Genomic DNA, 12,463 nt, shown 5'->3' on the forward strand with positions numbered 1-12,463 from the left:
CATTTGCCTTTGCCTACGTGTCTAATCTACATGCCTCTGACGACAGAGGCATGTAATCTAGACACAGCCAGAGAGTGGTTAACTCAGAGGACCAGTCATGATAAATGTCAACACTTTAAATTATTTCATTCCCCATGAAAGCATGTAAAAAAAAAGCAGAGAAAGGTTCACAGATTTCCTCAATCTCCTGTGAGCAATGCATCAGCTTGGTGCCACAAGCAGTTGGCATTTTTGGGAGAATGCCATCACTTTCCTCTCCTCCTGATCAAGAAGGAGCCAAGCTCAAGGAATCTGGCAGAGTGAAGCCCAGTGAGTATGCAGGATTATATTTTGAATATTTACACCATCTGCAAGGGGAACATGTCTTTTGGCAACTGATGTGACCTGATTTTATTTTGGAAGATTTTTGTTTCAAATTCACCCTGTGTTAGTGTGAAAAGAGAGTATAAAATATACAAAGGCTCATTGAAAGTTTAAGTTTTGTTTCTTTCTCTCCATTTAAAAGTTTCCACAATTTAAGCCCGGTTATAAGAGAGAGTTTTAGCACTACATGAATTGAGAAAGGAATGTTCAGCACTCTCTCAAAAAGGAATGAGTGTCCTTTTGTCTGCATGCAGAGTATACAAAGGATTTAAGGTCTGAGGCTAAGATGATGTGGAAGATCCAAACTGGAATATGCCTGACACAGAAAAGGAATTTACAGGTTGCTGAGGAAGCTCGCCTAAGTTGGTAATTGGAACCAGATGTGCTGTGGGCAGAAATGGTATTTAGGAATCATCCACCGAATGTATTGGCCATTCACTCCTTACTTTCTGGCCACACTCTTTACACCAGCATCAGATGAGAGAGAGAGAAAGATGTCACTATCTCTAGAGTTAAATGATCTTCCTACAGCCAGTTCAACTGGCTTTACAAGCGAGAATCCCCTGTCCTGTACACCCCAGGATCTTATTTTTAATTGCTCAATGGTGCAACCTCGATTGGCCACAGGTTCTAACATGTGTGAGAGACTCCATCTTCATCCAAGCAACCTCTGCAAGGATCAGAATGGAGGCATTTGACCAGCAGCTCCTGTTGCAGAGGAAAGCAGAAAAGAGACATATTCTAGAGCTCTGTGGGTAGCATTGTGTTCACACCTTAACCCCTTCCACATGATTTCTTTAAATACAGGTTTCTGTTTTATTTGGCATTCTAAAATGCTTAATTAAAAGATGGTTCAATAATAAACATGCCTTTTTTAGTGAAGTGTGCACAGTGTAATATTAGACATTCGTAGAAATGAGTTTCCACATAAAAGCAAACTAGTATTCTTATATTCAAAACATAGGTGTGCCTGACTTCTAAAGTAATGACTAACCTTTTCCAGTAGCATAGTTTTTCTAACATTTTAGTTGGTTTTTATTTTCTTAAGAACTATAGGTTATGAGTGGATATTTTCCAGGTTACTACTATTATGACTGATAACACGGTTGTTTTCAATCTGAGTAATGCTTCAAGTCTTAAATGTAATCCTACATTTACAGACTATTGCCAAGATACCAGAACATGGAGGTCTGGCAGCTACGTTCTTGTGGCCTGCAAGGGTGAACAAAGTGAGAAATGGCTGTACAAAATATTTACAATATAATATGAAATCATACTCATTCTAACTAAATGGTGGTGATGAAAAGCAAAGAAGGGAACATCCTTTTAAGTCTTAATTGTATGTATTCTTCACAATAAGCATTGCCTGCTGTACAGAGCCATTCATAAATGACAAGACAAGGTCCTCGGTATTAAAAACATAGTCATTATATATAAGATGAGGATCTGGGCTTCCCATTATACAGTATGGAAATACTCTGAATATAGAATACAAGGAAAACATTCTGCCCAGTGTAAACACCAAAGATGGATTGTAACGAGAAACTGAGAAGCTATCATTCGCTCAGTTTTAAAGTGAGGAATAATGGAAGTTCTTCATTTCTTCATTCTTCATTTTATTTACTAATAATGATACAGTATGTGTTAATAGCAAGAGTGTATGACAGTTCAACAAACTCTAGTATAATAGTAAGACGTGGGCTGGAATTTGTTATACGATGCTGAAAAGGAATTTCTCGATCACAGTCTTCCCCCAGCTCTAGACCTCATTTTCATGGTTGGCCACAAAGCCATCAAAAATATTGGCACAGTTGGCAATCTCTGCTCAAGAGAAGTTCAGGGCAGGAACAGCAGGGGTACTGTAGAGCAGAATTCAGGTGTACTAACAGAACTGTATGGATTTGTCCTTCATTTACATGACTTAAAATTCACAAATCAAAATAATATTTGAAAAGGAAATGTTTACAAATATTTAAACCATTTTGGAAGAAGGTCTAATAGGCATCTTGGTCACTAGAAATGCAAATACAGACCACAGTGTAAATCTGAATTGCCATGCTAGGCCAAGCTTATTTTATTACATACATTCTGCATTCTAAGTACTAATAAGTTCATAATGTAAACATTAAGCATACAGAGTTAAAATTCAAGGCCACAATATTTTTGATTGTCCCTTTTTTGTGTCTTTGGTTGGCCGAGATCAACTCGTAGTGTATAAATGCATAAGTTATATAATTATTATATAAAAAGGAAAAATAACATTGACTTGTATACTTCATTCTGACAAACGCACAGCGTTCGCGACTCAAAAAAGAAAAACTGGCGCCTGCCTAACAAAAATACTTATATGATATCTGATTTTGGCAGTCGGGGTTGTCTCTTACTTTAAACCAGAAGAAAACAAACTCCCTTAATAATGATGAGGTCCTAAAAGTTACTTTTAAATATTAGACAATTCCAGTTTTACCTTTTTTAAAGAGATGTATATTCTGATTTCTGAATTCTACTGCTTTTCCCTTTCTCCACTTAAAAACAATCAAAGCTAGTCCTTCTATAATACTGGGAATGGTATAATACTGATCAAAATATTTCTCAAGTCCAAACAAGTAATTTTTTATAGTCCCAACACTACCAAATTTTCAGTCTCTTCGGTATCTCCTCTTAAAGAAGTTTCTTTTCTCTCATTCTCATCTTTGCCCTCCTCTTCCTCCTTTCTACTTCCTGTATCAGATGCACGCCCTTGATCTACAATCATACTCTTGCCCTTCAGCACATTCTCAATTCCAATGTTTGGCTCAGAGTTCCTATAACACTGTCAAGGAATCTTAAAGCTTGGGTTATCTTCACAGTTTGAAATAGCTGATACCTTTCCAATGAATGGAATGCATTCTGAGTTTAACCAAAACCAATGCTGTTATATTCCAAATCAGCTTCCACACTCAATCAGTCTTTCTTGATATGTTTCCATTTTTTTAAATATAGGTGGAGGGGTTGCTTTGGTTGTTTTGTTGGTTTTTTGTTGGTTTTCATGAATTCGTATACTGTATGTTAGGTCACTATAGAATTATCCTTATATTGCTGTAGTATAGTCCCAGTTTGCATTAGCAAGATATCAAATTTTACACAGAAGCTTATCATCTTTTTAAGACCACTTTCTTTTGTAGGTTGTCCTTTTCATTTCATGCTTTACCTACAACAGTTTTTTTGTTGTTTGGTCCACAGATCCGATGCCCATATACATTACATTTTAGCATCTTTATACTTCTTGAATACTTTCCCTACGACAAGAAGTCTTTTTTTGACATTTTTTCCTCAGTCAAACTTTTTCATGTCTCCTTAGGCATTTTTAATTCATGTTTCCCAAAGTAGTTCATCATAATTAATTGGGTATTGTATTCCATGGTGAAGCGTCTCTTATTTGTTTCCTTCTTAGTAGTAGGTGCCAAGGTGAGAAGGCATATGGGTGGCTGGAAGCCTAGTATTAGGGTAGATACCTCCAGTTGGTGAATTCCAGTATGTAGTAGGAGCAGCAAAAAAGCTGGAGGAGGTTACAGGTAAAGCAGGAGGATGGGCAGCTACAAAGTTCATCTTCTGAGGGTGTGCATGGTAGGGGCTCATGTAGGGTAGGTCTGTTGGATATTTATACATGGAAGACTCTGGAGGATGAGGCTGAAGGGCCTGAGCAATTCCATGGAAGTCAAATTTGTAGGCATAACGCTTACCATGGACTTTAGTCATAATATTTTTGTCATAGTAGTAACGGAGTGCACGACTGAGTTTGTCATAGTTCATGTTGGGTTTGCTTTTCCTTTCTCCCCAGCGCCGGGCTACTTCATCAGGGTCAGTCATCTTGAACTCGCCATTGGTGCCCTCCCAGGTGATGCAATTAGAATTGGAGCTATCAGACAGGAGCTCCAGCAAAAACTGCCACAGTTGTATCTGTCCACTCCCTACGGGCGGGGGAAAAAAAAGAGTTAAGAACCAGTGACTAATAACATCAACACTTCCTGACTTTCACATATGAAATCCAAGTGCATTTTCACTGCAGACCCTAATTAGGAAATGTTGCAACCTCTGCTCCTTTCTTTCAATCTAACTACTGTCTCTATCAAAAAAAGATCTGCGTATCAGAGGTTATAATTTAAAGTATTGTTTTCTGTATTTTGACAGGCACAATGCCATTATGTGCATATTTAATAATTACCTCATGTCATTTACTTGGAAAACTGATAGTGAAATAATACAACATAGATATAGCAAAACTAATCTCTAAAGTTCAGGTCAAACAGCTTTAACTTGCTTTCGTGTTCCCACAATAATATTTTGCAACTAAATTTTCTCCACCATGGAATAAACCTATGCAAAATGGAGAAGTTTAGAGAAAGCTAGATCTTCCATGCCATTTCAACCATTTCCAATATTTAGGGAAATGTAGAACAAAAACTCATTGGATTGCTCTTATAGTGCATCTGATTGCATTGCACAGCATTTGAGAAAACAATGAAAAGATCTTTAAAGTGAGTTCTTGTAAATGTTCTCTGTCAAACAGGAATGAAAACAATGGGAAAAGTTATGATTCCAAACACTTTTATTCCTCCCTTCTCTGGAAATTCAATCTGAGAAAGAAAGAATTTGTGCTGTTGACAACTTTGCAATATGGCTTTACACAACAACATCATAAAAATACAATATGAACATTTTAAATGGCTGACAATATATTAGATGGGTCCTGCCACTGAGATTCATGTAAAAAAAGTAGTATTTTATGACAAGGCAGAGCTGATACTCCATAACAGTTGCCAAGCTCTGTATATCGCAGTTGCAATGTCAGCAGAATTTGCCAAACAGATTTTCTGTGCTAACTTCTAAGTACAGTATATCTCTGTCAAAAAATAAGTTTTTTTTAAAGTGGATATGTGAGTCTAATAAATTACCATTTCTTTAGAAAGTTTATAAGAGCAGACTATCATATTAACCTAAAGTCACATCTGAAGTACATTAACAATTTATGCTTCAGAGCAACTAAAACTTTTATTCCTTTAAACGATATGTATGCAAACTGTTCTTAATGAATTTCTTCTGTTCCATTAACATGATTAAACAAACAAACAAACAAACAAAAGAATCCCTGGTATGAGCAAAGCATGCACTTTTAATACATGAAATATAACCAGACGATTAGTATTTGAAAATCAATAAACAGTCAAGGACTGGACAAAACACAAATTTCTGAATTAACAATCCAGCATATGTTTCAATATAAACACTTGCCTTCCAAATGTAATATATAGTCATATGAAAATAAATGGTTCTTGTCAATTTCCTTTTAATGAGAGTAATTCCACCATTTCATATATACACAGAACTTGTTAAAGTGCAGAAATAATAGTTTATAGAAATTCCATACTTGTGTCTCTCCCTAAATGTTAACATGTATCTCTATCCAGGGCATATCATATTAGCTCTTTTCACAGTGCCATAGGCACAAGGCTAGCAAAAAGCCAGTTGATACCATGTGTACAATGCTGGGATTTGCAAAAGAGTTAATGAAGCTGCATGCCCAACTTCCAATGAATTTAATGGGATTTGGACACCTAATTCCTTTAGTTCTCTTGGAATCCAACAATCTTTATCTTAAAAATACTTTATTTAATGTAACTATAACTTTATTTAATGTAACTATATCATAAAGCTAATACAAGGGAAAAAGACAATTTAGTGTTGAAACACTCCTAACTTAAATAGGTCATGACAATATCATACAAAGAGCCATCATGATTCATTCAGTCATTGTTGCAGAAAGAAATATGACTAAGAATAGGAAAAGGGGGCAGAGAAAAAGAGCATTCTACCCATTGACCGCTATCGAAGGGGTAACAGTACTTGGTATATGCATTGTCAGTCTATTGAACCAAATTCTGATCTCAGATATATTGTTATAAAACGAGACTCACTATAATGGAGTCAGACTAACAATTAAATTAGTCTGGTCCACAGAATAGTATAGCAAGAAGATCCCTTACCTTCTTCTCTCTCTCCCCCACCTTTAATACTATAGGTCATAGTTCAGATTGTGTTCAATAAGATATTCTGACATGGAATCTGTATTTAGACAAAATCTTCTGATTTTCTTGAAACTATAGCCTGCCTTTTTCAAGTGGGAGAAAGGCTTTGAAACTTCTCATCCACTTGTATCTTTCCTATGGGGATTCTGCTTTCCCATTTGCTCCTATTTATTTCTTGTCAATTAATAAAGTTATTTGTTTAAAGTCTTCTGACTTTGTCTAGTCTATTACATGGCGTCATTTCTGAAAATAAATAAAATCTCTGTCAAAAACAGATGCTCACTTTAGTGATTTCACTAGTGACTCAGTGATATGAACCACTAAAACCCAATATTTTCATAGCTGGAGGATATCCTGGGTCTAATCCTTAGGATCATAAACTGGATGTCAGGTTTCATGAGCCAAGGCTCTGGCTCCATGTCTAGTCTGGAATACATGAATGAAATGAACTTGCACTATTTAATATTTTCAATAGCATTTTTAATGAAGTATTAATGAAAACCATAGTTTGACTATATGGACAGGACTTAGGTCACTGGAGAAATCTGCCACATTACATACTGGCCACCTAGTCACTATTCTCTCTTCCTTTCTGATCTAATAATGGAACTAATCTTGCTTGACTTGTTCCCTTTGGATGAAATTCAGCCTTGTGCAAAGGGCCACTGCAAGTCCAAAGCACTGTTTAAATCCCACCTGAAAGACCTCAAGATAAGGTTAAAGTACTCTCTATGCCTTGTATTGATCCTCTTTGAAATCAGTGAGACAAATCATATGATTACCCATCATGCAATCCACTGGGCGCCATCTGTGTCCATTGATTAATTCCTATTGATTTCAGTGGGAGCTGGGAATGCTCACTACTTTGCTAAACCTTGCCTTCACTCTCTAATAAGTGACAGATATAAATTTGAAAAGTGACAGATATAAATTTGAAATTTGAAGAAAAATCATCCCTTGGGCAGCAAAACTCCTTCTCACCTGGATTTGCAAGACGGCTGCTGGTAGGTCCAAGAATCTGATAGGGATCTACACAAATATGGACAAATGAAACACATTAAACTGTTGTAGTTACCAAACATCATTTTTGAAATTCAGGTGTTATTACAACAAAGGCAAGTAACCATACTACAGAGACTTGTTAATGACTTGCAATATTTTGATGACTTGTAAACAAATTTCATGTGACCACAGGAAATTTGGCCACTCCCTTGATAAGTGGACACCTGGCTAACTAAAATCAGGCTGGACCACAGACTTTGCCGGACCAGAGTGCCAGATTAGAGAGGCTCAATATGCACTGACTCAGAATTTCTGATGTACTTTCTCATTCAAGGGACAATCTAAAATAATACTATGGACAGCCATAAAAACCCTTCCATCTTTCACAATTACTTGAACATATTCTGATAAAATGAATACACTCTCCTGGTGACTACCCAACAGAATGGAAATGCTTTCAGCTTTCAGCGCTCTATATCAGGAGTCCAGGATTTCAAACGCCAATAGAACTGTGTGAGGAATTCTAGTTTTAGCTATCTTTCTCCTATATACTGAAATGTTCACTTCTGTACATTTTTCTGAGATTAGAACTCCAACTAGCCATTATGAATAGAATTCATTGAAATCCTTGGATTCCACATTTTTGTACTGAACCTGGTTTGCTTAATAGCTCAATAAGCCCTTACAGGGCACACAACCCTGGTAAGAATTACTAAAAGCAAGTCAGGATGAGCTGAGACAGCCTATTAGCAACTTGGAGCTCTAGCACATCCAACTTCCCAGCAAATCGATCATTTATATTTTGGAATGTTTGATTTGTAGATCATGGGAGTTTCAGTGTTAATTACTTGTACACGCAAACACGAACACACAATTCAGCCATCATGCAGGATGTGATAGTGAGACCAGCCACTATGCAGGGTCTCTGCTAATTGTTTGAGTCTCCTCTTACAGTTGGCTATTTGGTGGCAGACTACGGCATATTTCAGATCATATTTAATATACTCCACTTAACCCATATCTAACTTAAATAAAGTTACACACACCTAACTGAGGTCGCTGGTCTTCTGTTTTGGGCACTGTTGAGGATGATGGTTGGGTAGCTGAAAATAGAAAAAGTGATATATTTATCTATTTTTTAGTTTGAAAATTAGTCACCAAAGCAATCTTACATTGGGGTGGGATTAAATCATCACTGGCATAAGTAAACAACTTACTGGACTTCAGCAGCTCAGCACTTTTAAGTCTTGGCTTGACAAAGTCCTGTCTGGGATGATTTTGTTGGGGTTGGTCCTGCTTTGGGCAGGGAGCTGGACTCGATGACCTCCCAAGGTCTCTGCCAACCTTAGGATTCTATGATTCTATGATTCATTGGCTATGTCAACAACAAAATTTGCCCTGATATGTTTAACTGAGCTGACCCGCTCAGGCTCAAAAAGAGCAGGTTTGGACTATACTGGAAAGCACAGTTGTTACTGATAATTACAAATTGCATAACATTCACACATATTTTGGACTTGTATTTTAAGACAGCATCAACTGTGAGGAATTCTAAAGCAGAGTGTCTTCAGTTTAAGGCAAATTCTGTCACTATCATGCCTTGCCCAGCACTCCATATCTGTTGGCTCCTGTCAGAGGCACTGATATACAGCAAAAAAAGAAACTATGAATTTCTCCTAAATAACATATGTGCAAAGCAAGGCTGTGCCCACCAGTGTTGGCAACCTCTGCAGACCAGCACCTGTCCCCAGCAGAGTGGGGAGCAAGGGGGCTGCAGGGGAAGAAGCTGTCGGGGGAGGAGATTGCCAGCTCACCCAAATTGGATGCCATTTCCTGAAATGGCATCTAATTCGTCTGGATCAGGAGAATTGCCAATTGGCAACCTGGAGCAGTGCAGGGTGAGGCTCACCTGGACCTCAGGATAGCAGGGGGAGGTGCAGGCAGCACTGGGAGGCATGAATGTGGGCTGGAGGACACAGAAGGAGCAGAGGGAGGCCATGCTGCCAGCCAGAGAGAAGTGACACTTTGAAGGGGAAACCGTTGCCTCTCTCCAGCTACCAGCTGGGTAGCTGACCCCTGCTCCTCCTGAGTTCTCTGGTCCACCCTCATGCCACTCGCTGACTCCTGGGGAGCACGGGCTGGGCACAGAGCCCACATGGAGGATCCTGGGGTAGCTAGGGACCACCAGAGCTGGCACTGCCCATAGTTGCTTAGCACCTCATCCCTGGCATACACAGCTTTACTGGTGCTCTGTGCTGCTGTGTATGCCTAAGGATGGCCACTAATTTTTTGAAGTGAGCGTATGCTGTATAACTTGCCCAGAAGGGGTTCTACTCTTCCTTATATGTGACTAATCCATACAGGGGAGAGGAAACTCTATGAGTTCTAATGATCTAGAGACAGCGGTTCCTTTGAATTCTTCCACTGGTGTGTGTGTTTGTGTGTGTTTGTGTGTGTGTGTGGGAGACAGGGTGGGGGGGCAGGCAGGTTCCCACCCCTAGTAGAAAAAGCTAGTAGTTTAACCCCTTTTTCCTTGTGGATCTCATATCATCCACTGGTGAAAGGGGCTTGCACTGTGTTCAACTACAGGCTGGAATGGGGAGAATCCAGAAGAGCTCAGCCATGGCCTGCTCCCTAAAAAATTTTGATGCTAGAATCCCATATAATTTTCATGAGGGAGCTTTGTTGAAGTGGGAAGGAAAGAGGACCACACTAGAGGCAGCCCTCCCCATTTCTTGGGCATAAACTCTTCTCTGCATGCAATCATAGAAGAGAAAATGGGACCCAAGTCCTTAAAAAATGAACTTCAGAAGGAATCACTTTTAAAACATTTCAACAACTCAGAATAAATCTATTTTTCTGCAGTGCCTATAGTGTTTATAGTCTATATCTCTATTTGATGTATTGATAGAAGTAAGAGTTGTACATTGACCCAAATTCTTACTCTTTTTCATGAGCGAACAATGTCAAAAATAATCCTACTGCTTCCACATTTGAATGCCTAAGTTTAAAACACCCCAAAATGACCAGGTCTTTGGTACCCAAATACCAGCTCCAGATACCCAAAATAATATATTGAATACCCACATGCAAAATTATGAGCTATAACATAGGTGCTAGTTTGAATTCCTTTTCCAGAGGAGATACACCTGACATGAATTGGGTTGCATGCTAGAAAATAAGCAGGTGCTTTACCTTTTGATTGAGGAGCAGGGTGACTATGACTTGTCCAAGCTGACCTTCTGGCTTGCTCGTATGATAAATCTGTAGAGAAAAATCAATTGTCTCAAGTACGTATGGCATAAAGGGTGACAGGTTCTTAATGGCTAAATCATTGGACATGGGAAGGTTACTGACATAAGAAGGATCTCCATTGCTAAGCCCGTCTTAACCATCTCTCACCCTGAGAGCAGCACCACAGCCTAATGACCTGCTTCTTTCTTTGCTCCCCTGCAGTCTACTCAATACACCACTGCAGAAAAATCTTGGCCCTCTGCCACTGCTGTAGCCACGTCTCTTCTCTGGCTTCATGTCTCCTTCCACTTCACATTCAAACTTATGCCCTCACCTACAAAGGTCTCTGCTCTTCCCTTTAGCGCCCTCCTCTCGCACACTTACACTGGGAAAGTGACTGAGTGGGAACGCTGACAGTAGCTCACTCTAGCGTCTAGCTGACTGGAGTGGGTTCAAGGTTCCATGGAGATTGGAGGCAGGAAGTAAGTGTTAGTTGCTTGGGTGAGAACTTCCATCCCTGAGCCTCAGATGAAAGTCTCTTCTGCCGATCATTTTTGTAACAAAATGAACTTTGGTCTTTTTTACTGCCTTGTTAGTCTGCTGCTGTCATTTCTCGAGATGAATCCAGGCTCTGTGGCTGCTGTGTGTAATTTAGAAGGACTAAGAGCTGAATATCCAATGGCAATATTAGTGGGAACAGTATTGCATTGTTTTTTGTTATGACAAGGTGTCGTGCTATAAGGTGGGTGCATAACTGTCTGGATAACCATTCTCAGAGAGTTATTATTAACAGTTCACAGTCATGCTGGAAGGGCATAACAAGTGGAGTTCCGCAAGGGTCTGTTTTGGGACCAGTTCTGTGCAATATCTTCATCATTGATTTAGATGATGGCATAGAGAGTACGATTATTAAGTTTGCTGATGATACCAAGCTGGCAGGGGTTGCAATTGCTTTGTAGAATAGGGTCATAATTCAAAATGATCTGGACAAACTAGAGAAATGGTCTGAGGTAAATAGGATGAAGTTTAATAAGGACAAATGCAAAGTACTACACTTAGGAAGGAACAATCAGTTTCACACATACAGAATGGGAAGTGACTGTCTAGGAAGGAGTACGGCAGAAATGGATCTATGGGTCATAGTGGAACACAAGCTAAATATGAGTCAACAGTGTGAGGCTGTTGCAAAAAAAGCAAACATGATTCCGGGGTGCATTAACAGGAATGTTGTGAGCAAGACACCAGGAGTCATTTTTCCGCTATACTCTGCACTGAGTAGGCCTCAATTGGAGTATTATATCCAGTTCTGGGCACCACATTGCAAGAAAGATGAGGAGAAATTGGAGAAGGTCCAGAAAAGAGCAACAAAAATGATTAAAGGTCTAGAAAACATGAGCTATGAGGGAAGACTGAAAGAACTGGGCTTGTTTAGTTTAGAAAAGAGAAGTCTGGGGGGAGGCATGATAACAATTTTCAAGACTCTAAAAGGGTATATCTACATTACCACCCTAGTTTGCACTAGGGTGGTTAATGTAGTCATACGGAGTTGCAAATGAAGCCCGGGATTTGAATTTCCCGGGCTTCATTTGCATGATCCCGCCGGCGCCATTTTTAAATGCCGGCTAGTTCGGACTGCGTGCCACGCGGCTACACGTGGCACGAACTAGCTAGTTCGGATTAGGCTTCCTAATCCGAACTAGCTGTACGCCTCGTGGAACGTGGAACGAGGTGTACAGCTAGTTCAGATTAGGAAGCCTAGTCCGAACTAGCTAGTTCGTGCCGCGTGTAGCCGCGCGGCA

General features: G+C 39.3%; 1 protein-coding gene across 5 annotated transcripts in view; it reads right to left on the reverse strand.

Moving 5' to 3' along the window:
• Window positions 1-2,403: 2,403 nt before the first annotated feature.
• The window catches only part of ERG (ETS transcription factor ERG), a 218,366-nt gene continuing 208,306 nt past the window's right edge, over window positions 2,404-12,463 (reverse strand). For all 5 annotated transcript variants that reach the window (XM_014575429.3, XM_014575421.3, XM_014575424.3 and 2 more), the window contains 4 exons: window positions 10,626-10,694; window positions 8,477-8,533; window positions 7,410-7,457; window positions 2,404-4,313 (listed from right to left, as the gene is read on the reverse strand). In XM_014575429.3, the coding sequence (XP_014430915.1) occupies window positions 3,793-4,313; window positions 7,410-7,457; window positions 8,477-8,533; window positions 10,626-10,694 (695 nt within the window). In that variant the 3' untranslated portion in view covers window positions 2,404-3,792. The remainder of the gene's footprint in view (window positions 4,314-7,409; window positions 7,458-8,476; window positions 8,534-10,625; window positions 10,695-12,463) is intronic.

The sequence above is a fragment of the Pelodiscus sinensis genome, chromosome 1, assembly GCF_049634645.1.
Source record: "Pelodiscus sinensis isolate JC-2024 chromosome 1, ASM4963464v1, whole genome shotgun sequence".
Classification (NCBI taxonomy): Eukaryota; Metazoa; Chordata; order Testudines; family Trionychidae; genus Pelodiscus; species Pelodiscus sinensis.